This window comes from Odocoileus virginianus, chromosome 17 (genome assembly GCF_023699985.2).
Source record: "Odocoileus virginianus isolate 20LAN1187 ecotype Illinois chromosome 17, Ovbor_1.2, whole genome shotgun sequence".
Taxonomy (NCBI): domain Eukaryota; kingdom Metazoa; phylum Chordata; class Mammalia; order Artiodactyla; family Cervidae; genus Odocoileus; species Odocoileus virginianus.
In genome coordinates this window covers 22060979-22085009 of record NC_069690.1, presented here as the reverse complement: position 1 = coordinate 22085009, position 24031 = coordinate 22060979, and the positions used below count along the sequence as shown (strand labels likewise).

General features: G+C 42.7%; 3 protein-coding genes and 2 non-coding genes across 15 annotated transcripts in view; 4 read left to right on the top strand and 1 right to left on the bottom strand.

Annotated features, from left to right (window-relative positions):
• Window positions 1–52: 52 nt before the first annotated feature.
• On the top strand, window positions 53–11218 carry TSR1 (TSR1 ribosome maturation factor). 2 transcript variants are annotated; one of them, XM_020909775.2, is made up of 15 exons: window positions 53–1099; window positions 1272–1375; window positions 1693–1912; window positions 2029–2163; window positions 2537–2961; window positions 3676–3835; window positions 4207–4364; window positions 4621–4817; window positions 5527–5686; window positions 6044–6154; window positions 7320–7452; window positions 8558–8674; window positions 9057–9197; window positions 9302–9376; window positions 9504–11218. In XM_020909775.2, the coding sequence occupies exons 1-15, from the start codon at window positions 1003–1005 to the stop codon at window positions 9680–9682; spliced, it is 2412 nt and encodes an 803-aa protein (XP_020765434.2). In that variant the 5' UTR covers window positions 53–1002; the 3' UTR covers window positions 9683–11218. The 2 variants fall into 2 exon arrangements, with proteins under 2 accessions (XP_020765434.2, XP_020765437.2); XM_020909778.2 differs by having other exon boundaries at window positions 1023–1107; window positions 1693–1743.
• Window positions 6297–6391, top strand: LOC139039314 (small nucleolar RNA SNORD91 family). The gene has a single exon (XR_011492631.1). It is a non-coding gene; the product is annotated as a small nucleolar RNA SNORD91 family (small nucleolar RNA).
• LOC139039313 (small nucleolar RNA SNORD91 family) lies at window positions 7576–7670 on the top strand. Its single transcript, XR_011492630.1, has one exon. It is a non-coding gene; the product is annotated as a small nucleolar RNA SNORD91 family (small nucleolar RNA).
• On the bottom strand, window positions 9896–23992 carry SRR (serine racemase). 9 transcript variants are annotated; one of them, XM_070478854.1, is made up of 9 exons: window positions 22210–22377; window positions 19271–19455; window positions 14504–14675; window positions 12727–12853; window positions 12435–12538; window positions 11454–11573; window positions 11250–11324; window positions 10576–10785; window positions 9896–10247 (listed from the first exon to the last, which is right to left on the bottom strand). In XM_070478854.1, the coding sequence occupies exons 2-9, from the start codon at window positions 19297–19299 to the stop codon at window positions 10047–10049; spliced, it is 1038 nt and encodes a 345-aa protein (XP_070334955.1). In that variant the 5' UTR covers window positions 19300–19455; window positions 22210–22377; the 3' UTR covers window positions 9896–10046. The 9 variants fall into 9 exon arrangements, with proteins under 9 accessions (XP_070334955.1, XP_020765442.1, XP_070334954.1 ...); XM_020909783.2 differs by having other exon boundaries at window positions 22215–22377; XM_070478853.1 differs by lacking the exon at window positions 22210–22377 and adding an exon at window positions 21883–21964.
• Window positions 22431–24031, top strand: part of SMG6 (SMG6 nonsense mediated mRNA decay factor) — a 197074-nt gene continuing 195473 nt past the window's right edge. The window contains exon 1 of one of the 2 annotated variants that reach the window (XM_020909771.2): window positions 22431–22618. In XM_020909771.2, coding sequence (XP_020765430.2) covers window positions 22531–22618 — 88 coding nt within the window. In that variant the 5' untranslated portion in view covers window positions 22431–22530. Of the gene's footprint in view, window positions 22619–22770; window positions 22878–24031 lie in introns of those variants that run through there. The other variant, XM_020909772.2, reaches the window with a different exon arrangement.

Below are 24031 nucleotides of genomic sequence, written 5' to 3'. Positions count from 1 at the left end.
CCAGCCCCGAGGGCGCGAACCTGCATTGTGAGCGCCGGTCGCCCGCCCTGCACAGCGCCGGGCCGGGGAGGAGGGGAGCGCCCCTGGACCCCCCCAGGGCGGCTAAGAGGGGGCAAGTCGCTATTGCGGAAGCTGGCTCTCATTCAGCTGGATGTTCCGTGATTCCTACACGCTCGATTTCCCGACGGGAGGGCCCGGGACCCCCGCGCCTCGAGTCTGATTACTGGGAAGCCCGTGTTGGTCCCCCGGCTGAGAGGAAGGCGGTGGAGCGCCATCGTTTCTTTAAACCCCCTGACGGCTGGGCGCCCTCCGTTGCAAAGCTTGTGGGAAGAGGAGTGGGAGAGCAACCGCCCCGGTCTGCAGAGGCGCGGCTGGCTCTGAGGGCGCCGTTCACGGTCAGCTGTCCCTCCTCCGAGGGGTCGCCACCACCCGTCTGGCTTTTCTCGCAGCTACTTGGGAGGTGGTGGCGCGGGTTGGGGTAACTGGGACCAGCGGGAACTGGCACGAAAACTGGATGTGAGACAAGCGCCTTCCGCACGATTTGCCTGGTAGGCTTAAGCAGCCCCACCTGGGAACTGAGGGCGACAAACGGTGGCTCAAAGTGACAAGGAACACCTGCTGCGCCCAATCGAGGAGCGGCGTGCACTAACTAAGCTAGCTTAGAGGAGGGGCTTAGCCCTCTACCGCACGAATGGAGAATCTTCCTAAGTGATGCAACATGATAGCGCAAAAAAATCAAAACTCAAGGAAGCATATCGGCCCTCCGAAACGGGAAGACCAAACCTCGAGCCCACATCCGATGTTTTCAAGTCTCCCCAGAGCAGACCACCAGTCCGGGAAAAGTTTACGCGGAGGTTTAGTCTAGAGGCGTGTGTAAATGAACCTCGCGAGAGATCTCGAGGAGCCCCGCCCCGCTAGGGGAAGACACGCCCCCGAGGCGGGAACAGGAAGCGATCTGTTCAGCCCGGAAGTAGTGGCGACTTGGTACACGTGAACTGCAGCATGGCGGCCCATCGCTCAGGCCCGCTTAAGCAGCAGAATAAAGCGCATAAAGGCGGGCGGCATCGGGGTCGAGGGTCCGCGCAGCGAGACGGCAAGGGTAAGAAGGTAGGGTTGGAGGAAGAAGAGCTGTTTAGTCGATATTAACTGCTTTTCTTCGTGCCCAGAATGAGTTCCTGCTTCCGGCCTGGACCCCCCGCAAAGGGTCTAAGGAGGGCAGGCAGGACTGCTAGTGCTTTGCGCAAGATCAGAAAGGTCTGATATCCTTCCAGGCCGTCTAGCACCGAAAACCCTCAGCAAGAAGGTGAGAAAAGATCTCAGCAGGGTGGACCAGAGGCATCGCGCCAGCCAGCTCCGAAAGCAGAAGAAGGAGGCGGTGAGAGGACTGGGGCTCGGGGACTGGTGTGGCTTCACAATCCTTCTAGGCGGGTAATGCCTCGAACTAGAAAATGTGACCCTGGGAAGGGGGTCAGAGATGGAGGATAACCCTAGAGCACGTGTCAGGTGTGCAGGCCCAGACTCATGCTGTAGCTTTGTGCCTACCTCCTGCCCACCTCCTTGGCATACCTGACACCTTTTAACAAGAGAGATGCTTTTTTGGATGCTGAGGATGGGCCTCTGTACTGTTGGAAATGCAGTACTGGAATAAAGTATTGAAACACTGAGGTGTTCTCTGATCTTTTCTTTCCGCAGGTTTTGGCAGAAAAGAGACAGCTTGGCAGCAAGGATGGCCCTCCTCATCAGGTACTGGTGGTGCCCTTGCACGACAGGATTTCCCTGCCAGAGGCCTTTCGGCTGCTTCAGGATAGGGACACTGGAACTGTACACTTGAATGAACGGGGAAGCACCCATAGCTTTATGCTGTTATGCCCCCGCTTGAAACATCGGTGGTTTTTCACATCGGCAAGGCCAGGTTAGAGTATGCAACAATATTTCCGATCACTATGTTTTGAGCATTAGTGTAATACTCTGTGAGTAAAATGTCCTGATGTCAACCACCTTTTTCTATGACTTTGTCTTCTATTCCAGGGGATCTGCACACTGTGTTAGACATGGCTAAAGTGGCTGATACCATCCTGTTCCTCCTTGATCCACTAGAAGGCTGGGATAGCACCGGGGATTACTGCCTTTCTTGCCTGTTTGCTCAGGGCCTTCCCACCTATAGTAAGTGAGTTGGAAGTATTGCAGGTCAAGAAAGGAACTGAATTAGCATTTATGCACCTGTAATTTGCCAGACACTATGTCTAACGCTTGATATTATTGGGGGGGTCGTACGAGTATGTGTGGCCTTAACTTGGTCCATTATTTACAAGTCAGGTATCAAGGTGCCTTTTTATTTCTGGACTGCTAGTTGCCCAGAGAAAGAAGATTATGAAGTTTGGTTTTATTGTGAAATTTCTTTAGGGTAACTGAGTGGTGGGTTGCCTGGTGATCTCTGGGCTCACAACTGAATTATTAGCTTGTTTGTAAACTGCAGGGGGGAGATTTTCATATAGTGAAGCAACAAGTCATGAAACCTTTTCTCTTTTGCTCACAGCGTTAGCTGTTCAAGGGATTTCTAGCCTCCCGCCGAAGAAACAAATAGATGCCAGAAGAAAGCTAAGTAAAGCAGTGGAGAAGCGCTTTCCTGAGGACAAACTCCTCCTGTTAGATACTCAGCAGGAGGCAGGGATGCTGCTCAGGCAGTTGGCTAACCAAAAGCAACGGCATCTTGCCTTTCGAGATCAGCGTGCCTATCTATTTGCTCATGCTGCTGACTTTGTGCCTAGTGAAGAGAATGACTTGATGGGCACCTTGAAGATCTCAGGCTATGTTCGTGGGCAGGCTCTGAATGTAAATAGTGTGCTGCATATCATTGGACATGGTGATTTCCAGATGAAGCAGATAGATGCCCCTGTGGACCCTTTCCCTTTAAATCTGAGAGTGATCAGATCCTCAAAGGACTCAGGCGCGGCAATGGAGGTAAGATTGGTGTTCTTAAAAACTATGTCTTGTACAATCATGGATGAAAACTAATTAACTTCAGAGAAAGTAGTATGGCTACACACTTGGACAAATATCCTAGTCCCTGGAGGTAATTGTGAAATAAGGCAATAGTCAACTACAAATAAGTTGATATATTAAATATTTACTCAGTGCTTTGTAGATGCTTTGCATAGCAATTGGCTCTGAGTCTGTAGATAGACACAGATGTAGTTTCTCTCCTTAGACAACTTAATTAGGTCAGAAAAATGGCAAACACCTGTGAAATAAAGACTGAGAAAGTATACCTGCAGTGGAAGTTGAGAAAAAGACTGGCAAGATTCACGGAAGGGATCGACTTGTGCCAGGTATTGAGAAGGATGAATGTGTTTTATGATTTGAAAAGTGGTGGAAGAATTTCCTAGCAAATAGAGACAACTTGAGCCTAGGCAAAGTGATAGATCAAAGGGTTTCTTTGAACTCTGAGGATAACAGTGGCTGGGAGTACTAAACAGGTAGGCATGGGATCAGATTATGAAAGGCTTCAAGAGCTAGACTTATAGATTTAGAATGCTAGGAAACAGAACCATTTGAAAAATCCTGACAAGTTTTGGCTTTCTATTCTATTTGAGGGCTATGCTCTTCTAGATCTTTCTAATTATGTTAGATTTAGTAGATTTTTGGGTAACAGTTAATTGTCGACTGGGTTTTCAGATTTGTTCTGCAGATGCTGTAGCTGATATGGAGGAAGACCTGAAGGTTCTAATGAAGGCAGACCCTGATAGACAAGCATCTTTGCAAACAGAGGTTATCCCAGACCCAATGGAGGGGGAGCAGACCTGGCCCACAGAAGAGGAGCTGAGTGAGGCACATGGTTGGTGTTGGCAGACTTCAAATTCGTCTGGCCTGGAATTGTGGGTTTTGTCTAACTGCTCACAGTGAGGACCTTAAAAGGTAGCACAGTTGAGGAAGTACTGGAAGTCTGTCTTCTCTTACCTGCAAAGGCCAAAGTTTGCACTTGCTCTATCTCTTTAAGAATTACTTACTGTTTCCTAATGAATGGGAAAATAACTTCCGATTCACTGTAAAACTTGTTTAACCATGTTAGTATTGCTAGTGCTAGTTCTGAGGCAGCTGAAATAAACTTATAAGTGCCTGCCAGAGTTCCTGGTATTGGTAGCAATATATCCTGTGTCATAGAAGAAAGGAGGAGGTATGTAACTTAACTCATTTGGGCTTTTACAGACTTACTGAAGGAAAGTTCCAAGGTTGTAAAGAAGGTTCCCAAGGGAACATCCAGTTATCAAGCTGAATGGATTCTGGATGAGGATGGTGAAAGTGGTGGGGAAGGAGATGAGTACGATGATATAGAACACGAGAATTTTATGGAAGAGGAATCTCAGGTAAGGAAATGGGCCCTTGGGCACCCTCTGTGTATAGCCCCCAATGCAAGGCAAGGTGCCTTCCTGACCTTAAGGGGTATGTGTGGTCCGTTTCTTAGGAATAGCTTTGTAGTTGCTGGAATGAGACTCTGTTTTATAACTCAGTCTCTATTAGAGTTAATATTGGTTTGGACTGTGTATCTAGTAAACTTCAGCGTAGTGGCCTTTTGTGTAAAGATGTGGGCTTCCTCAGAAACTGTGATCCTTCATTCTATAGGACGAGGGTAGTGAAGAGGAAGAAGAGGAGGAATGTGAAACTATGACTATAGGAGAGTCTGTACGTGATGATCTGTATGATGAGAACGTGGATGAAGAGGCTGAGGAAAAAATGCTGGAGAAATACAAACAAGAAAGACTGGAAGAGATGTTCCCAGATGAAGTAGATACCCCCCGTGATGTGGCTGCTAGAATTCGGTGAGTCAGCAAGTCCAGAACTAATCAGTACATTTTTATTTAAAACTTAACATGGCTCAGAACTATGTCAGTGTGATATAAAAGAAGAAAAAACATTGTTCTTCCTCCCAAAGGGCTAACCTTATGTATGAACAGTCATATATATTCACATTCTACATTGTGTAGTACAGACTAATAATGTTACAGAAATACAATTGGGATTAATTAGCAAATGCTTCCTTTGGAGCTAAGACTCGATTAAAGTATATAACATTTGGAGATTTGGGGAAGTTTGGGTAGAACAGCAAGAACAAAGAGTTAGGGGTGAAGGTGATCTTGTCTGCTCTAAAGGTGAGTCTCACTAAAACCAGAGTTGTTAGAGGGGTAAGGCTTTTATCAAGGACCCTGCTAGTCAGGTTAAAGAGCCACTCCCTAATATGCAGCAGGGAGCTACTGTTAATACTTTGAAGAAGCTGGGGTTTGGTGCTGAAATACTTGTTACTGGCTCTTTTGGAGGGTGGTTCTGATTTAGGCCATTAGGTTATTTTGAAAGGTAGTTATTTTAAGCTAAAGCCTTAACCATTTTATTTATTTAATTTTTAAAAATTATAAATTTTTTCCTTTTTTAAAATTTTAAGCTTTAGGCATTTTAAGTGAGTTGAGTGAAACAGTTAAGTAGCACCATATAAATGTCACTGTGAATTTCTTTAAAATATCATCTATATTCTAGATTTCAGAAATACAGAGGCCTTAAGAGCTTCCGGACATCTCCTTGGGATCCTAAGGAAAACCTCCCTCGAGATTATGCTCGGATCTTTCAGTTTCAGAACTTTATTAATACCCGGAGACGCATCTTTAAAGAGATTGAAGAAGAAGTTGAAGGAGCTGAGGTATCTGCTTTCCTTTGTCCATCCCTATAATTTGCTTATTTGCAAGGTCGTGTCTGTCCCCCCTCCCCCTACTCACTCTCTTGGCATGAGTACCTTAATGAGTTTTATGCTGCCTTCAGCTGACTTAGAGAAGCTACCGAGTTACTGATCAGAGTGATACTGGGAACAAAGAGGTGTCAGAGATGTTAACTGGGAAAGCTTAATCTGGGTAGTTGAGGCAACTGTGCAAGGCAGTCTTGGAGGGTGAGCACTGGCCTTATCAATGTCTGGGAGACTGTTAACATAGTTGGAGAAATGCTTCGTCATTATTGAGACCATAAGAGTAACTGCATGATCGTATTCTGCTTTCTCCCGAAGGTTGGCTGGTATGTCACACTTCATGTCTCTGAAGTCCCTGTCTCCGTGGTTGAGCACTTCAAGCGAGGCACACCCTTGATTGCATTTTCGTTACTACCTCATGAACAGAAGGTGAGTTAGTGTCTTGTGGGAAATGGGAGTTATGACACTTTGCAACCAGTTTTATATGACAGCCTAATGTTTTATGTGGCTGATGTTTTGCTCCTTGGGATGTGAAAGTCTGCCTTTATGATGAGGAGTCAGGAGAGGATGACAGAGAAGTCGATGATGGTTTTACCTAATATGTCTGAACCTGTCTGATGCATCTCAGTGATGTCATCTCTGTATGGTTCTGAGACTTCTCTGACGTAAGTATGTTTGTCAGATCAGACTTTAGTCAAGGATTGGCATCCATAAAAATAAGGAGGGCTTCTGCCAAGGTATGGTCTTCCCTTGTGGCTCAGCTGGTAAAGAATCCATCTGCAATGTGGGAGACCTGGGCTCGATCCCTGGGTTGGGAATATCCCCTGGAGAAGGGAAAGGCTGCCCACTCCAGTATTCTGGCCTGGAGAATTCCTTGGACTGTATAGTCCATGGGGTCACAAAGAGTTGGACGACTGAGCAACTTTCACTTTCATGCCAAGGTATAGATCTTTTTTCTCTTGGTGGCCAGCAGTCATATAAGTTGGGGTGTAAGAGAGCTCTGCCCTTTGGTCAATGTGAGTAATGGTTGAAGCAAGAAGGGTCTTAAATGAGTGTGGTTTGGCTGTGTGTGGTTAGTGAGTGACTTGTAGTCATTGATTTTGTGGTAGATGTTGAACCCTTGCATGTTACACATGGGACGGTCAACCAGTATAGCAGGGACATGAAAGTTCTGAAAGTCAGCCTATTTTCAGTTTGAACGCTAGTTATTAGTGAAGGTAAAAGATGGATTTGTGTTTCATCATTTATACTATACCATAAATTAGTATAGGGCTTCCCAGGTGGCTCAGCAGTAAAGAATCTGTCTGCAGTGTAGGAGATGCAGGTTCAGTCCCTGGGTCGGGAAGATCCCCTGGAGAAGGAAATGGCAATCCACTCCAGGATTCTTGCCTGGAAAATCCCATGGACAGAGGAGCCTGGCAGGCTACAGTTCATGGAGTCACAAAAAGAGTTGGACACAACTTAGTGACTAAACAATCACATAAATTAGTATTGTCAGCTCTTAGGGTGAACCCAGTCTGCTGGTTTGGTTTGCCTTCTTTTACTTTAGAGTGTTCTATTTCTGATAAGTTCTGTTTCTCTACTTGGTCCCCAGATGTCAGTACTTAATATGGTGGTGAGCCGGCACCCTGGCAACACTGAACCTGTGAAAGCTAAAGAGGAGCTGATCTTCCACTGTGGATTCAGGCGCTTCCGAGCCTCACCTTTATTCTCTCAGCACACTGCAGGTAAGCATCAGGGAAGTTTCTGGGGTTTTGTCCATCTTACTGTCTTTTAGGGGACTTTGATTTTGCAGCAGGGGGTGGGAGTATGGGGATGGGGTGTGCAGAATACACCATTTCAAGCTCTGGTTTAGGCGCCAATGATGTTTCCATTCAAAATGTCTGAACCTGTCTGAAGCATCCCAGTGATGCAACCTCTATGTGGTGCTGAGGCTCCTCTACCATGAGTATTTGCTGCAGAGTCAGTGTTGAATAGGGGTCAGCAACTTTCAAGAAATGACGTGTCATGGAACCCTTGGCATCTGATGTCCCAGTGGGTGAAGTCTAGGGGGTAGCCCACAGTTGGATAAAGCAGAGGTGTATGGCTTCTGAGATCTTGAGATGAGATGAGGTTTTGGACAGTGATGACCAGGGATACTCCTATGACAAAAAATGATTGTCCTCTTACAGTCTTTAGAGTGGGAAGATACTTGGCAGTATGTCAGGGCTTCTGAACGTTACCCACATGCTCAGCCCCCAGCAGTGGCCAGAGGAAGGTGAAAAAAGGCAGTATTAATGGATGCTCTGGATAATTTCTTTGCTCACCAACCATGCTGTCTAAATGAAGGATTGATATTGCCCTTAAAATATTTTATAACTTTCAGTATTAATTTAAAATAATGTATTGTCTGTAGCTGTTTTTGTGCTTTAGTGAGAATTGAGTAATTATAAGAGAGACTCTATGGCCACAGAGCCTAAAATACTTACTCTGATTATAGAAGATGTTTGCCAATCCTTGTTCAAGACTAAGAGCTGTTGAATTAGTGGAGTGTTTTTCTGTAAAGCGCCGATTCTCAAATGAGGTAGGGTGATATGTATCAGGATCATCTGGAGAACTTTTTCAAACCCCCAAATACAGTTCAAGCTCCAAGACTCTGCCTCCTACTTGAAAAATCACTCTGCTAGGATAGGGTTGTATTTTTCAGTTGTACAGAGGCCAGAAAATGTTTGGAGAAGTAGTAGGATAAAGAAACATTAGCTGCCTTAGTTCCAGTGATACAGCTTTTCACAGGCCTCTGGACTACCTATTGTTTGTCAAAATATGTCCTGGTTTTTATTCTTTTAATGGCAGCGGATAAACATAAACTTCAGAGGTTCCTGACTGCAGACACAGCCCTGGTGGTGACGGTATATGCCCCGATCACTTTTCCTCCTGCGTCTGTGCTGCTTTTCAAACAGAACAGCAATGGTAAGTTGAGTTCACAGAAGTGAATAGGCCTGTGGGTCCTTAATAAGACTAATTGCTTTCTGTATTTAAATTGGGAGTCAAATGGTAACAAAAAAGGTAATGATGTTTTTTAAATTATCCCAATTTCAGGATGACAAATGGGGTTTTTATCTTGCTTGCAAACCTTAGCTAATTGGTGGAGGCTGCTCAGGGTGCTCTTTTTAGGGCAGGTTCTGAGGACAGGCTCAGCAGGAATATCAGTGATCTTGGCCACGAACCCAGGAGGGGCCACATAGTACATCCCCACTGGGTCTCCCCAAGCTCTCATAGATCTTTAAATAAACTGGACAATAAGTGAAGGCTTTGACGAGAAGCCTCCTGCTGCTCTGCTTTTGCCCCTCAGGAATGCACAGCCTCATTGCCACAGGCCATCTCTTGTCAGTGGATCCAGACAGGATGGTCATCAAGAGAGTTGTTCTGAGTGGTCATCCTTTCAAAATTTTTACTAAGACGGCAGTGGTGCGTTACATGTTTTTCAACAGAGGTAGGTGTGACAGGGGATCCAGTTGCCTTTGTGGGATGAAGGTTGGGTTTATACATTATGGATAGGTGTTTCATTCTGGTCTTCTGTGTGTTTCTTTATCTAAGAGGATGTACTGTGGTTTAAACCTGTGGAACTGAGAACAAAATGGGGCCGCAGGGGCCACATCAAGGAGCCTTTAGGTAAGAAAATGTGTGATTTGGGAGCTTGTGTAGACTTCCTCAGTGCTGTTAAATGACCATTGGATTAGGAGACCACTGCTTTAAAGTTTTCTATTAATATGACCAACTCATTCTGTTTGCATTCTAGGTACTCACGGTCACATGAAGTGCAATTTTGATGGGAAGCTAAAATCTCAGGACACAGTACTGATGAATCTTTATAAGAGAGTTTTCCCCAAGTGGACTTATGATCCATATGTACCAGAACCAGTCCCCTGGGTGAAAAGTGAGATTTCTTCAACAGTGCCTGAAATGGACATGGAGTAATGGATTCAGTGGGATTCTGTCTCACTGTTACTAGTGTGAACTCTAGGGATGGGAGCCTGTAGGTTGTGGTTGCCCAGTTTGTGCTTTCTACTTAAGCCTACTTAAGGGATCCTGCTCCTTCGTGCGGAAGACTTTTCTTGGCCTTGAGAAGGTGTCTCAGTTAAGTATGGATGATTTTATAGTTCAACTTAGTCCAAAAAAAACCATTAAATCTTACTGAAATACACATTCTCCATTAGGGTTTTGAAGGCTGTTTTAGAGGGGATAATAGGAAGTTGACAATGACCAGGAGACAAAATTTCCAAGTGTCTAGACACTTGAGTCCCTTTTCCTCCTTTTGCACATTTTAAACAGAAACAGATTGCTAAGGAGCTGCCTTTTCATCCTGCTTCTTCACCCAAGTTAGGGAGGTTAAGTCTACATTTCCACCACTGAGCACAATACAGATGTTCTTTACTTCTGCGGGAACTGTTTGAAAATGCTGAGACAGCACAGCGGCCACTCCAACACCAGCTGTAGGTTCAATAAGCAATTTCATCCTCTCCCACACCAGCTGGGTTGCATACTGTCGGTATAGAAGGGAGTAAGAATTAGTGACATGGGAAAGGGGGTAAGGAGCCGAGTTGGTTGGCCTCTATGATTAAAGGCCAAATGGGGGTGTATGCCCAGTCTGAGTTTTCCTGCTTGTGATATGTTTGTGTTTGCCGGTGAAGGGCAGGGCTTTTTTCATTCTAACTTGCTTTACTGTCTTGACACTCATCTAGAGCACCCTCTCACATGTTACGAAATCACCTAGTCAAGTTCCCTTGTGGGTTAGTTGCCATTTACAACAGGAGGGTTTTTGCCTAAGAAGTTGCTCCATTCTTTTGTTTTCTTTCCTCTTGAAGCCTCACCTTAATTTCATCCTCTGTGACAGTAAAGACATCATCCACGAGGTCCCTTATAATAGGCCAGGTGTTTAAGCCAATGCTGGATTTGATACCATCTGCTATGGTTTCCGGAGGATAGGGGTTGGGGGTCAGTTCCCCTTTCAGTTTGGACTGGTAGCAGTCATCTGCATTCAAGGGTTCAGCAGCATATACCTTCACACTAGGTCTCAGAGCCTAGAAAGAGGAATATTAGATACCTTACAACTAGCCACAGCATTTTGCCCACATGTTTGCAGTAAAACAGATGGTACAGTTAACACATTTCTGCCCAAGAACCTTTCTTTTAATCTATGTAATGGAAATAAGGCCTTTAAGCAGTTTAAATTGTTTTCTACTGGCCTTCAGTTGCCTGGATCACAGCTGGTTCTGCTGGTGACTTGGGAAAGGGGTAGCTCCTGACCTGGATAGTAAGTTGGTGAGATGGAATTCAAAGGACTGTGAGGGTGCCACTCATTGTAATGGCTTTTATGCTGTAAAGTTTTCATTAAGAAAAGGGTAGTGATGCAGAGAAGTGCCAGGCGATAATAAGAAGGAATGGCAGTGTGGGGGGAATGTTGAGCAAGTATTCACAATGTACTATAATACAAAATAAACTTCTGTGCCTGAAGTGGGGAGTCCTCCAGAAGCTGTTTTCTCACCTTCACTGTAATGGCTATTCCAGCAAGCATTCCTCCTCCTCCTACAGGTACCACCAGTGCATCTACCAAGGGAACCTGCAGTGAAAAGAATATAAAGTATTAAAATAGGTGTGTGTTAATAACCAGTTTTATATGTGCATAGGAAAGAACTGGTTCTGTGGCCAAACGTCAGCATTCCTGGCAGCTGAGCAGCTAAGCTGTTACCTGGTGTAGCACTTCCATGGCAATTGTCCCTTGCCCGGCTATCACTGCAGGCTCCTGGTTGGGATGTACCATAATGCCTTCTGTTTCTTCCACAATTCTTTTTGTCATATTTTCTCTGGACTGAAAGAGGACATTATTTTAGCTTACTTTATCTGTATTTAATAGAGTCCCCAACAAGTTAGATTCGGTCGTTTAACACTTCATTGGCTGGCTGCTTTTCTCACACTTGGTTCTGGCACTGAGGATGTGACTGAACAGAGCAGCCCCTGCACTCAGTGGAGTTGCATTCTAATATGATGGGATAGGGTGGGGTATAAGTAAATACATGCCTTGGAGAACAATGCATTTGAACAAGTCCTGTGTGTCTCCACAGAATATTCCAGGGAGAGAGGAACAGCAAGTACAAAGACCACAGAATAGGAGTGCTTGGCTTTGAGAAACTAAGTGTGGTTGGTGTGGAGTGTTGGGGGGAAAGTAACAGTGGAAAGTGAGATCAGAAAAGTAGTAATGGGCCAGTTCATCTGGGCCACAAGTGATGGCAAGAATTTTTGTTTCTGGGACTTCCCTGGTAGTCCAGTGGCTAAAACTCCATGCTCCCAGTGCAGGGGACCAGGTTTCCATCCCTGGTCAGGGAACTAGATCCCACATGCTGCAACTAAGAGTTTGCATACTGTAACTAAGATCCCACATGCCATAACAAAGATCAAACATCCTGCATGCCATAACTGAGACCCATCTCAGCCAAATATTGAAAAAATAACAATTTCTTAAGTTTGTTAAACAAGTCTGGGCTAAGAGCAAAGGTCAGGACTGGAGTTAGAAGTTTTAAACTAGGAGACCATGAGTAGATCATCTGAGTGATGGGCATGCCAACATTTAAAAAGGAAACAACAAAGGAGACTGGAAGCTGCGCCCAGTGAGGTAAAAGGTTTCATGTGACCATGAACCCTGGGTGGTGGTGCTGAAGATTCTCTCCCTTACCTCTTCACTCTGTTCACCGTATACAATAGAGGCTCCATAGGCTTGTATTGCCAGTTTTTTACAGTTGGGAGCTGTTTCTGGCACTATGATATAAGCAGGAATCCCTGGGAGGGAGAAACAATGTTTAGTTAGTACAAATCAGAATTTAGGATAGAAACCTCTGTTCAGTTCGCTTGTAATCAGGGGCTGGGAAATTTATTTCCATGGCTATCACCAATCTCACTGAAAGTTAAGGATACTTTTCCACTCCTCTGATGATCCTACCCAGGACTCTGGGAAGTTAATCAAGTACCTTCTAATCTGGCAGCAAAGGAGAGAGCTTGGCCATGGTTTCCACTGCTGTGAGTAACAACAGCTCTGGGCTTCTCTTCTGGATGGGCAGAAATCAAGCTTCTGATTGCATTAAGGGCACCACGAATCTGGAAAAGAGGGATGGTGAATTAATCCATTTGTTTAAAATGTTTCTTTTCAAAAAATCTACCAGCTTTAGATTTTTCTCTTCCAACACTGCACACCCAGTAAATCGTCTTGGTTTGTACCTCCTAAATATCTCATGTTCATCTTGGCTACTACCTCGGTGAGGCTTAATTTCTCAACTGGGAGTTACTGAATCTCAGCTGATCCTGCCTCAAGGATCATTCTCATCTAATAGTTCTGCTAGATTATGAAAGTTACCCTTTAAAAACAAATGTTAACCTTTTTCATTGACTGCCTATCTTTGTAAGAAAAGTATAAATTCTTTAAAAGCTGCAGCCTTTCTAACATAGCTAATATGTTACTTTCTAACATGTCAGTGTCCTAGCCATCTTAAGTTGCTGCTAGTTTCCTATCAGGTTAGCTCACACGTCTACTTCTTGACATGTTGATGCCTCTACCTGTAGTTCTTTCCCTCACTCCCTGATCTGGCTAAAAGTATCATCCTATAAAACTTGGATCAAACATCACCTGGTTCAACCTTCTTGCTCTCCCAGGCAAAATTAGGTACTCCGTTGGCTTCCATGTTCCTTGTGTGTATCTTTATATCTTTTTATTTGGACTGTGCTGCATGGCTTGCAGGATCCTAGTTCCTCAACCAGGTATCCAGCCTGGGCCTTTGGCAGGGAAAGCACAGAGTCCTAACCACTGGATGGCTGGGAATTCTCTGTATCTCTGTAAGACACTTGTCATCAACCTACTTTTGTCTTCCCCTGAAAGTATGAGTATAGGGCAAGGCCTCCAGTACATACACCTGGTATAGTTAGTGAAAATATGTGCTTGATGTATGACAAATGAAGAACAAACTGTGACAGAAGCAAAGGGCAAAAGAAAATAGAGAAGTTTTTGTATTATTTAAAAGTTCTCAGTTAATGGGTGCTGAAAAAAGGTAAATACATGATATCCTAAAGCTACCACTTAACAGGTACTAATACTTCTCAGGCACAGTCCAAAATGTAGCTTTCAGATTTTCACTTGAATGAATCTTGAAGTTCATTCTAATGAATGAAGTTCAATTAATGGTCAGAAAATTCTGATAATGAGGAAACACAAAAACCTATTTTTATGCAAAGGAGAGACCCTAACATATATCACAGAAAAAGAAAAAGGTTTTTTGTTACATTAGGGCTGAGCTAGGTTTAGACCTTTTTTATTCATAATGTATAAACACATAGCAAGTGAATGCTTAAACTTGGCTATATACAGTGTGATCACATATGTCGTGTTGCAAAGTCATGTTGCAAGGCGTTGGACACGACTCAACACCATAGGTGTCCAAGTTGACAACTGTGCTGTCTGTTCTATCATTAGAAGTTCCCCTTTTCATCCCCAAACGTCCTAATTTGGACAGTAAGCTGTATGTGATCACCTTAATTATAAGGAATTTTGAGATAGTGTAAAAGTGGCTCTCCAGAACACCATGATGCTAAGTAACCAGGACTTAAGCAAAGGAAAATTTTGACAACCCTTTCTTTAGCTATTAAAAAAAAAAAAGACATTAACTCTACCTACCTCACTGGGTGGTCAGGAGGATCATACACATTTACGTGAAAGTGGTTTGAAAAGAATGGTGTACTATCAAAAAGGATTATTACCTTAAAAGATCCAGTTTTCTGGAAGAGTTCACATTTGAAGAAAAGATTGCGTCCTGTTATTTGATTCAAAAGGGAACTTGTTAGTACTGGTGTGATGTGGATAAAATCGCGAATGTTGATATGAGCTTTTTCAACATCAGCAAAGGAGATGCAGTATGGATCACACATGGTTCTGTAAGCCAAAAATAAGAAGGGGGTCAAAGCAAGCCTAGACGATATGTTTTAATGAAAAGATTTTGAAAACACACAACAGACCCGTGGAATGTACATCCCCAAGAGTGAACCATAATGTAAACTATGGACTTTAGTGGTAATGGTATATCAATGCAGGTTCAACTGTAACAAATACATCACTCTGGTGGGCGATGTCGATAATGAGGGAGGCTATACATGTGTGTGGGCAAGGGGCATATGGCAAATTTCTGTACCACCTTAGCAGTTTTGCTGTGAATCTTAAGTTCAAAAAACTAACACTCAAAACAACAAAGAAAATGCATAACATTGGAAAATAGATTCAGCCTGTGGTATTAATGTGGGAACCATCTTCATTACTGGGGTTCCAGAATTTCTGCATAAGGGACCATCTCTTGAAGCTGAGTTTTTTGGTGTATAAGTTTCTTCTGTTGAAGCTTTATAGGAAATAAAGTTGATTCCTGGTGATTCTGGAAGGCTTAAAGCTCAGCCCTCACCTATACCATCCATCTGTTGCTACTGCCACTGGTCTCTACTTTTTCATCATTGTTGTGAAACGTAAACTGGTTTCAAAATCTGCTACAATTTTTATTTTTAAAAATATTTCACAATTTATCAAGGGGAAAAATCACCTACAATCCTACCATCTTAATAAATTCACTTTCTATGTTTCCTTCTTTTTTTTTTCAATATGCATGTAACAGTTAAAATCAAAGATAGTATTTCATCTACTCTTTTTCCATTTGGTTCAGTTTCTTCAAAGTTTTCCTAATTATAATTTCCAGTAACTGCATTAAGCTTCCACTTTTCACTATTTTTATTGTGATTCTCTTTATTTTTCCATATTAACAGGTAATGCATATTCAATGGAAAGAATTTAATTTGCTTCCTCTCCAAAGACAATTGCTACTGAAGTTCTGGTGTCTCTCTGTCCAGGCCCATATATATATATATGCAGACAAAACTTCTTTGACAGGTTTGGTAACTTGCTTTTTTCAGACAGTATTATGAATATGAACCTTAGCTTATCAATCGATATTTTATATGACTTTTTAAAAAAGTTTAAAAAATTTTTATTTTTTGGCTGTGCTAGGTCTTTGTTGCTGCACAGACTTCTCTAATTGCACGGAGCGGAGGCTACTCTCTAGTTGAGGTATATGGGCTTCTCATTGCTGTGGCTTCTCTTGTTTTGGAGCACAGGCTCTAGGGCACACAGGTTTCAGTAGCTGTGGCACATGGGCTTAGTTGTTCCATGGCATGTGGGATCTTCCCTCACTGGGGATCAAACTCATGTCTCCTGCATTGGCAGGTGGTTTCTTTACCACTGAGACACCAGCCCTTTTATGACTTTTTAAATCCCTAGTACTTTTTACAAAAATACCATCAGTTTTACATAACTGTTGAACATTTTAAGTTTTCCTCTTTTTTTGCTATAATGATGATGTAATGAACAGACTTGTTGCAAGATCTTTATACATGGTTTGAGTAGATTCCACCAGTGGCATTTTGCATTTTTTAATGCATACATACTCCTAAGGCATTTGACACCCACTGCCAAACTGATCAGAAGAGTTGTAGATTATGTCAATTTATATCCCATCATCACTTTCTGAGGAATGACTATTTTCCTTTACACTTATTATTTTTATCTGTCAATTTACTGAAATATGTCTAGTAGTTTAGATTTAATTACTAGTGACTGAACATTTTTTTCTGTATATTGGCCACTTAATTCTTTTGTGAATCTTTATACTGAATCATCATTTTCCTATGAAATATACATTTATAAAAAATTAAATTTCTATTAATGCTTGGGGCTTTTCTGGATTTTGTTCCATTGATTAGACTGCCAATTCCTTTAATAGTATTAATATATTCTTCCCTTTCTAAAATTTCTAAAATTTATTGGCTTTTCTCATATATCAGTTCTTCCAAAAGAACTTTAGAAATCCTTTACCAAGGTTGCCAGAAATTCCATTGTACAATGTACAAATGAATTGGAGGCATAACTAATATTTGAAAATGTTGAACCTCCTCATCCATTAACAATGGATGTCTTTTAATTTAGTAAAGTCCTTTTGTTTTAGGTTTCTTAGTAAAGTTGTCATAATTCACTCCTTGTATAGACCTGATTAAATTTATGTCTAAGTGCAACATACTTCTGTTGCTTTTGAGAGAAGGCATTTTTTAATTTTTAAACTGGTTACTGATGATGTATATGAAAACAATTTTTATCATGTAATTCAATACTTTATCAGATTATCTTGTTAAATAGTTTTACAGTTTATTCTTTAAACAATCATGCCATCTGCAAATAATTTGCCTTTACCTTATAAACATACCTCCGGTAACCTTTCAGTGACTTCATAGTTACTGGTTTATATGGATTTGCCATTGCCTCTTGAATTAATTTCAGTAATTTTATTGGTAAAATCACAATTTAAAATTTATTAGTATAAAGTTGTACATATTAATATTTCTAAGTTTTTTGTTATCTGTCATATTCCTTCAACAAATATTGAGCACCTTCTATGTGTTTGACTGGGGATACAGTATTAGAAAAGTAGACTTGTTCCTCTTCCCATAAAGATTACAATGTATTGGTCAGGTGTCCTAATAATCCAATTAAAATATATTTGCCAACACTGATGTGTTAACTTAGGGAGGTGTATTAGGATAGTATATAGAAAGGCTTTATTTTAGATACGTGAAGGAGGTCAATGAAGACCATCTATGTAGAAGTGAATTTTTATTTTTCTGTGAATAATTAGCTTTTTTTTTTGAGAAGTAAAATTAAATTATGACCTATAAGATGAATGGGCAGAGTAGTGGGGAAAGTGTTTCAGGTAGAGGGAATAATAATGTGTGAAGGCTTTAAGGAGGGAAAGAGCTTGGCATTTTCCAGGAACTAAAGGATCAATGTATCTGAAAATGTGATCAATGGGAAATGTAAGAGATAAGGAAAGTGAAGTTGGCAGAGTCTAGATCATAAGGGACCATGACTCATGGAATTTTTTTTAAGAGTAATAAAATGCCATTGGACTTATGATTACCAGGGAGGAAAAGGAGGAGGGATAAATTGGGAGGTTGGGATGGACATATACACACTACTATATATAAACTAGGTAACTAATAAGGACCTCTACTATATAGCACAGAGAACTCTATTCAATACTCTATAATGACCTATATGGGAAAAGAATGTAAGAGTGGATATACTTTATGTATAACAGATTCACTTTGCTGTACAACAGAAACACAACATTGTAAATCCACTATTCTCTGAAAAAAATGTCATTGAAGACTTTTGAGCAGGTGACATGTAAGAATTCATATTTACAAAAAATCATTTGTTACACTGTGATGAATGAAAAGGAAAGAGGTAAGAGTTGGAATCAGGGAATCCAGTTATGAAATATTACAGTTGTCCACATGAAAGACAACAGGGACTTTGATGGTGAAAGTGGAGGCAGAGAAAAATAATCATTCATGATACATTTTGGAAAAAACAACTGAAAAATGGGCGAAGGACTTGAATAGACATTTCTCCAAAAAAGATATACAAATGGCCAACAAACACATGAAAAGATGCTCAACATTATTAATCATTAGAGAAATGCAAACCAAAACCACAATGAGATACTACCTTATGCCTGCCAGGATAGCTACTATTAAAAAAAAAAAACCCAAATGGGAAAATAACAGGTGTTGGCAGGATCTAGAAAAACTGGAGTCCTTGTGCACTGTTGGTAGAAATGTAAAATGGTGCAGCGGCTATGGAAAACATTATGGTAGTTCCCCCCAAAATTAAAAGAATTACCATATGACTCAGCAATTCTACTTCTGGGTATATACCCAAAAGAATTCAATGAGGGTCTCAAAGACATATCTGTACACCTGTGTTCACAGTATTATTTGCAATGGCCAAAAGGTGGAAGCATCCCAGTATTCATCAACAGATGGATAAACAAAATGTGGTATAAACACACAGTGAAATGTTATTCAGCATTAAAAAAGGAGATTCTGACTTGTGCTAGAATATGGATGGATCTTGGGGATATATGCTAATTGAAATGTCAATCAGAAAAAGACAAATACCATATGGTTACATGTATGTGAGGTACCTACAGTAGTCACATTCATAGACAGAAAAGAGAATGGTGGTTGTAAGAGGCTGTGGGGAGGACAGGGGGATGGGAAACTGTTCAACAGGTACAGTTTCAGTTTTGCAAGATGAAAAGAGTTCTGGAGATTGGTTGTACAACAATGTGAATGTACTTAACACTAGTGAACTGTACACTTAAAAATGGTCATGATGGCATATTTCATGTTACATGTATTTCACAATTAAACACACACACACATACATTTTGGAGATTATAATTAGTTAGACTTCTTGGTTACAAGTGATAGAACCCCAATCTGAATCTGGCGTAGGCACAAGATGGAGGCGATGAGAATTTATTGGCTCATGGAATCCAGAGAAGTTGAACCATGGAAAGGGCAGGAATATGGAGCATTAGGAACAAGTGGAACCAGGGACTTGGAGGTTTTCCAAGACTTTCTGTTTCTCACCTCTGCTGCTTTCTGCATGTCGGCTTCATTCTTTTCACTGCAGACCAGCTGGTTCCACATGGCAGGACACATGGCTGCTGACAGCTCCTGTGTTTTGCATTTTATGGCTTCCACACTGGAGGGGGTTTTCTTTTTTTCTTAGTTTCAGTTAAAAAAGTTCTGGGTAGGGACTCTGGTTGGCCCATCTTGGCCCAGGACCAGTGGCCAAGAGTATGAGGTCATTTAAGACAATACCATGCAATAGTTAGAAGTATATACAGAAACATGAAAAAGAAACAATGATTTCTAGAACACAATATCAAATACGTATGTTTAAAATACATAGATACACAAAACAATATTATATATTATTCAAAGATACATGTATTTTCAAAGGACATATATCAAACACATTAGAGTGGCTTCTGAAGAGGGAAGGAACATGAGTGGGAACTGGAATGTAGGAAAAAAGAGAAAGGCGTTGCTGACAATGTGAACCAAACAGTATGACTGCCTGAAATCTCTACACCGGAGGGAAAAATGGGAGCAAAGGGAAGGAGTAAAAGAGAAAGAAAGGAAAAAACAAAATAGAAAAAGGAAAAGAGAAAGTACTATCAGTGAGTAAGGGGCAGTTTTTAAGAGAAAAAAGGGGAAAATACTGAAGTTATAAACTCCACTACAGAGATAGATAAGATGTATCTCGATATTGGATTGAATGGGGTTACTGAGGGAGAGGGAGGTATCGAGGATAACTCCTGGGTGTCGACTTAGATGGTGGTATAATTTACTGAGATATAAGGCTGGTAAAGGAACATTTTAGGACAAAAATCAGAAATCTGATAAGCTAAGTTTGCTCTTCCTATGAAGCATCTGATAGGATGTCTTTTGGATTTTTAAAAATTTTTGCCAGAAATGTGTCTATTACATAATGTCTACTTTATTTCTGAAGAATGAGTGCTTTGATTTACCAAGTGTTATTCTTTTTCCTTAATTTATGATTTTATCTTTATTTCTTCTATTTTTATTTTCTAACTTAATTGAATATGTAGCTTATTACTTATTTTTTAATTTATTAATTTATTTGGCCACACCACACGGCTTGTGAGATCTTAGTTCCCTGACAAGGGATTGAACATGGGCTCTCGGCAGTGAGAGAGAGGAATCCTAACCACTGGACTGCCAGGGAATTCCCAAGATAACCATTTTAAAAAGTCTGGTATGTATCCTTCCACATCCTTTTTGATATATTTATATAGGAACTTATATTTGCAATAAATGGTTTTGCTGCTCTCAGAACCATACTCTGTATCTTGCTCTGCAATTGGTTTAAAAAAATACATCTTAAATATATTAGCATATATTTTAGTTGTTTAAACTCAGCTTTCATTGTGATACAGGTCTAAATATGGTTGTCTTTTCATTTATTTTTACCTGGTATTTCATTAACCCTTTAAATCTGAGAGTTGAAATTAACTTTTAAATTCAAAATTTCCATCAAATTAGTAAATTTTCTTCTATTATATCTTTGATTATTGCTACTCCTCAGTCCTGTTACTACCTTCTGAACTCATATTTGATTCCCAGTTTTCTGGATCCATTCTCCATGTCTCCTTCATCTCTAAATGTGTGTGTGTTCGGTCATGTCTGACTCTTTGTGACCCCATGGGGTGTAACTCACCAGGCTCCCTGTCCATTGGAATTTCCCAGGCAAGAATACTTGAGTGGGTTTCCATTTTCTACTCCAGGGGATCTTTCCGATCAGGGATTTAATCCGAATCTCCTGCGTCTCCTGCATCGGCAGGCAGATTCTTCTTTTTTTTTTTTTGGCAGGCAGATTCTTTACCACTGAGCCACGTTTCTATTACATTTCCCCTCTGAATTCTGGTAAATTTTTTTGAGCTGGTTTTAACTTTTGTCATATCTCATCTACAGTTCACTGAAACGGCTACATTAATTTGGCGATCATGTTTTTCCTAGGGAAGCTTTGTTCACACTTTTCATCTCTAAAAAAAACACTGTTCCAACATCCTGTCCAATTTCACTGTGATATCAAATTAGTTTTAAACATTTTTTCCTATTCCTTTCATGTTTTTAAAGACTGCCATGCCATTTGCTCTGTCCACTCCAATCATTCCCCTTCTTTTGCTGTCTACTGACTTTTTCCATCTGTTTAGCCTTCTGGAGGAGAAGGGTCTGCCACCTAATAGTAACTGAATAAATTGTCAGATTGTTTGCATCTTTTATGCCCACTCAGTCTAAGGAGTAATTAGTAACTATTCTTTGATGGTGAAGAGGTCCGATAGGCTGTGTGCCACTGTGAAGGAGCAAAAGGTGGAGGAAAGCAGTCTTGCAAGAGGGAGTTTCACCAGCTCTGAACACAGGCTCAGGAACAAACAGTAAAGTACCAGTTACATTTTAAAGATGAAAACAAAAACAAAAAGAAATCAACCTGAGATCCAGGAAAGTCAAGTGATTTTTCCAAAACTTCACAGTGATATACAGCAAATTCCCAAATCGCTTCACCACACCTCCTGACTTATTTCCACACAACCCTACCCTCAGCAAGAGCCATCTATACCGTATTTTTAAAAAAAAAAAACGGAAGTTTGGGATATAAATTGCCAAAAAAAAACCTTTTGAGTCTCTGGTCATTATCCATTGTTTCATCCTGGGCAATTTGCTATGGTCGTGACATTCAGTTCCATCACCTTTAAAAAAAAAGGGGGGGGGACACAACAGTAACTACCCTCCAAGATCTTGAAGGTCCCAAAGTAAAAGCTCGATGCACCAGTCCGGGCCTGTGGCGAAGAGACCCTGGCCTAAGACGAATGGAGAAGGCCCGGACAGACTCCGAGCCCCATGCCGGCACCGGTGTCCTCGACGGCCACCGCGACAGCAAAAGGAGCCACCGCCGCAAACGCTCGCCTCGCTCGGCCTGCCTCGGCCGGGCCTGACCTCACCTCACCTCCCGGGGGCCGCGCCTCCAACTCCAGCCTCAGCGCACCTTCCCGACCACACCTCTGCGCACGCGCGGCGACCGCCGGCCCCGCCCAGGTTGGCGGCCCGGTTGTTCCCTCTGGAGCGACCGAGCGTGCGTTCGGCGCTTTTCCTCCCTGTGCGGCCACCGTCGTTTGGGGAGGAGAGCGGGAGGAGAGCGGGAGGGGGCGGGGAAAAGGGTGGGAGGAGGGTGAGAGCGCGCGCGCGCCGCCCGGCCGTCGTGGTTTCCTGGCTGCGCGCGCGGCGCTGGCGGAGTAGCTGCAGCTGTAGCAGCAGCCGCGAAGATGGCGGAGGGGTTGGAGCGTGTCCGGATCTCCGCGTCGGAGCTGCGAGGGATCCTGGCCACTCTGGCTCCACAGGCCGGGAGCAGAGGTGAGTCGCACCGCCCAGCTGCTGGGCCGGGCTTGCCCGCCCCGCCTCCCTCCCCTCCTTTGCCTCCTCCCCGGTCGGTCCGCGGCGCTCCGGAGCCCCCGCCCCTTCCCCCAATAGTGGGGGCGGGGGCCGAGGGCGGGGCGGGCCCTCCCCTGTCTACCAGTCCGAGAGCCGGTGCGGGGTCGGGCTCCGCCGGCTCAGGCCCCTCCGGGAGAGCCCAGCCCGGGTTCCTGTCTCCGCCCCCTTTCTCACGGCGAAGGTGACTGTTCCCCATTGCCCCGGCCCTCTCACACCAGCCCGTGGGTTCCCAGCTATCGGGGGAAGCGACAAGTAGTTGGGCGCCGGGGCCTGGCGGAGGAGGCCCCCGGAGTGTATGGTTCCCCGAGGAGTCAGCCGCAGGCCTGCCCCGTCTTATTCCCCCTTGGAGAGTAGGGACTGGAGACCTGGAGAAGAAAAGGTTCAACAGCTTGGTATTTCCTTGCTGAACTTTTTCCCGCAAGACAGGCTTCTGAAGGCTGCGCCACCGGGGGGATCCAGGATCTCAGAAAGCTGTACTCTGGTTTGGCCTTGGCATGTGTGGGAGCAGTTTTTTGTTTTTTTTTTAAATCCGAGAGAATGTCCAACTTGCAAATTAAAGTCTCAAGCCACACCGGGAAAACACCGGGGAAGATTGTAGTGTCTCACCTCTTCTTGGTTAAGTCAGGGGAGTTCGTTTAGGAATGGTAGTTCTGTTTCTGCAGACTTATGGCCGAAGTTTGTGAAATTGGTTTTCTTTGGCTATCTGAATTGGATTATTCGGGTTGTTTTCTCTTTCCTCGTTGGGAAGTGGTAGTGATTCTTCTCCACCCCCCACCCCCTCCCCACAACTTAGAAAGGTTACTGAGGGTCAGTTATTCTGGAGTTAAACTGCTTTACCTTTATTCAAAGTGAATGAAACAGTCTTTTGACTTTTGGAAAATACTGAAGCGGTATCTTAAACTTAAGGGTTTTGGGTTATTTTTTTTCAAGTTTGTTACACCCATGGGTGTAAATACTGGAGCATGTGACCCCTGTTAGGAGCTTGTTTGCACTGGTGTTAACAGAACAATACTAGAATTTTCTATAGCATTCCATTTTGAGTACTCTATAATCTCACTAAGTCCTGGTTCTTCCCCCGCTGGACAGGTTAGTGGCGATTTACAGTTGACTCTCCCCTTAACAGCTAAAGGTAACCGATCAGAAAATTGATACTTGCTTATCTGTCATTCTGCAAGTTCCTGGAGCCTGGAGAGTGGTTTCTTAAGTCCAGCTTTCTTCTTCTTCAGTGCCCCAGTCCTTGGTGTTTGGAGAGCATGTCACAATACTTCCATCATCCTCCAGGGAAAGCTCCTTTATGGAACTTTTTCCTTCTCATATTCCATCATCATAGTAGCA

Bases quoted from the DNA above. Each gene is read 5' to 3' on its own strand.
- TSR1 (XM_020909775.2), top strand. From the start codon at position 1,003: ATGGCGGCCCATCGCTCAGGCCCGCTTAAGCAGCAGAATAAAGCGCAT. The intron at 2,164-2,536 runs GTAAGTGAGTTG...TTTTGCTCACAG, and splicing joins TCAGGGCCTTCCCACCTATA to CGTTAGCTGTTCAAGGGATT. The intron at 4,365-4,620 runs GTAAGGAAATGG...TTCATTCTATAG, and splicing joins TTATGGAAGAGGAATCTCAG to GACGAGGGTAGTGAAGAGGA.
- SRR (XM_070478854.1), bottom strand. From the start codon at position 19,299: ATGAAGCCGACATGCAGAAAGCAGCAGAG. The intron at 12,854-14,503 runs GTAATAATCCTT...CCTCTTTTCCAG, and splicing joins AGAAAACTGGATCTTTTAAG to ATTCGTGGTGCCCTTAATGC. The intron at 10,248-10,575 runs GTGAGGCTTCAA...CTATACCGACAG, and splicing joins TCACAGAGGATGAAATTAAG to TATGCAACCCAGCTGGTGTG.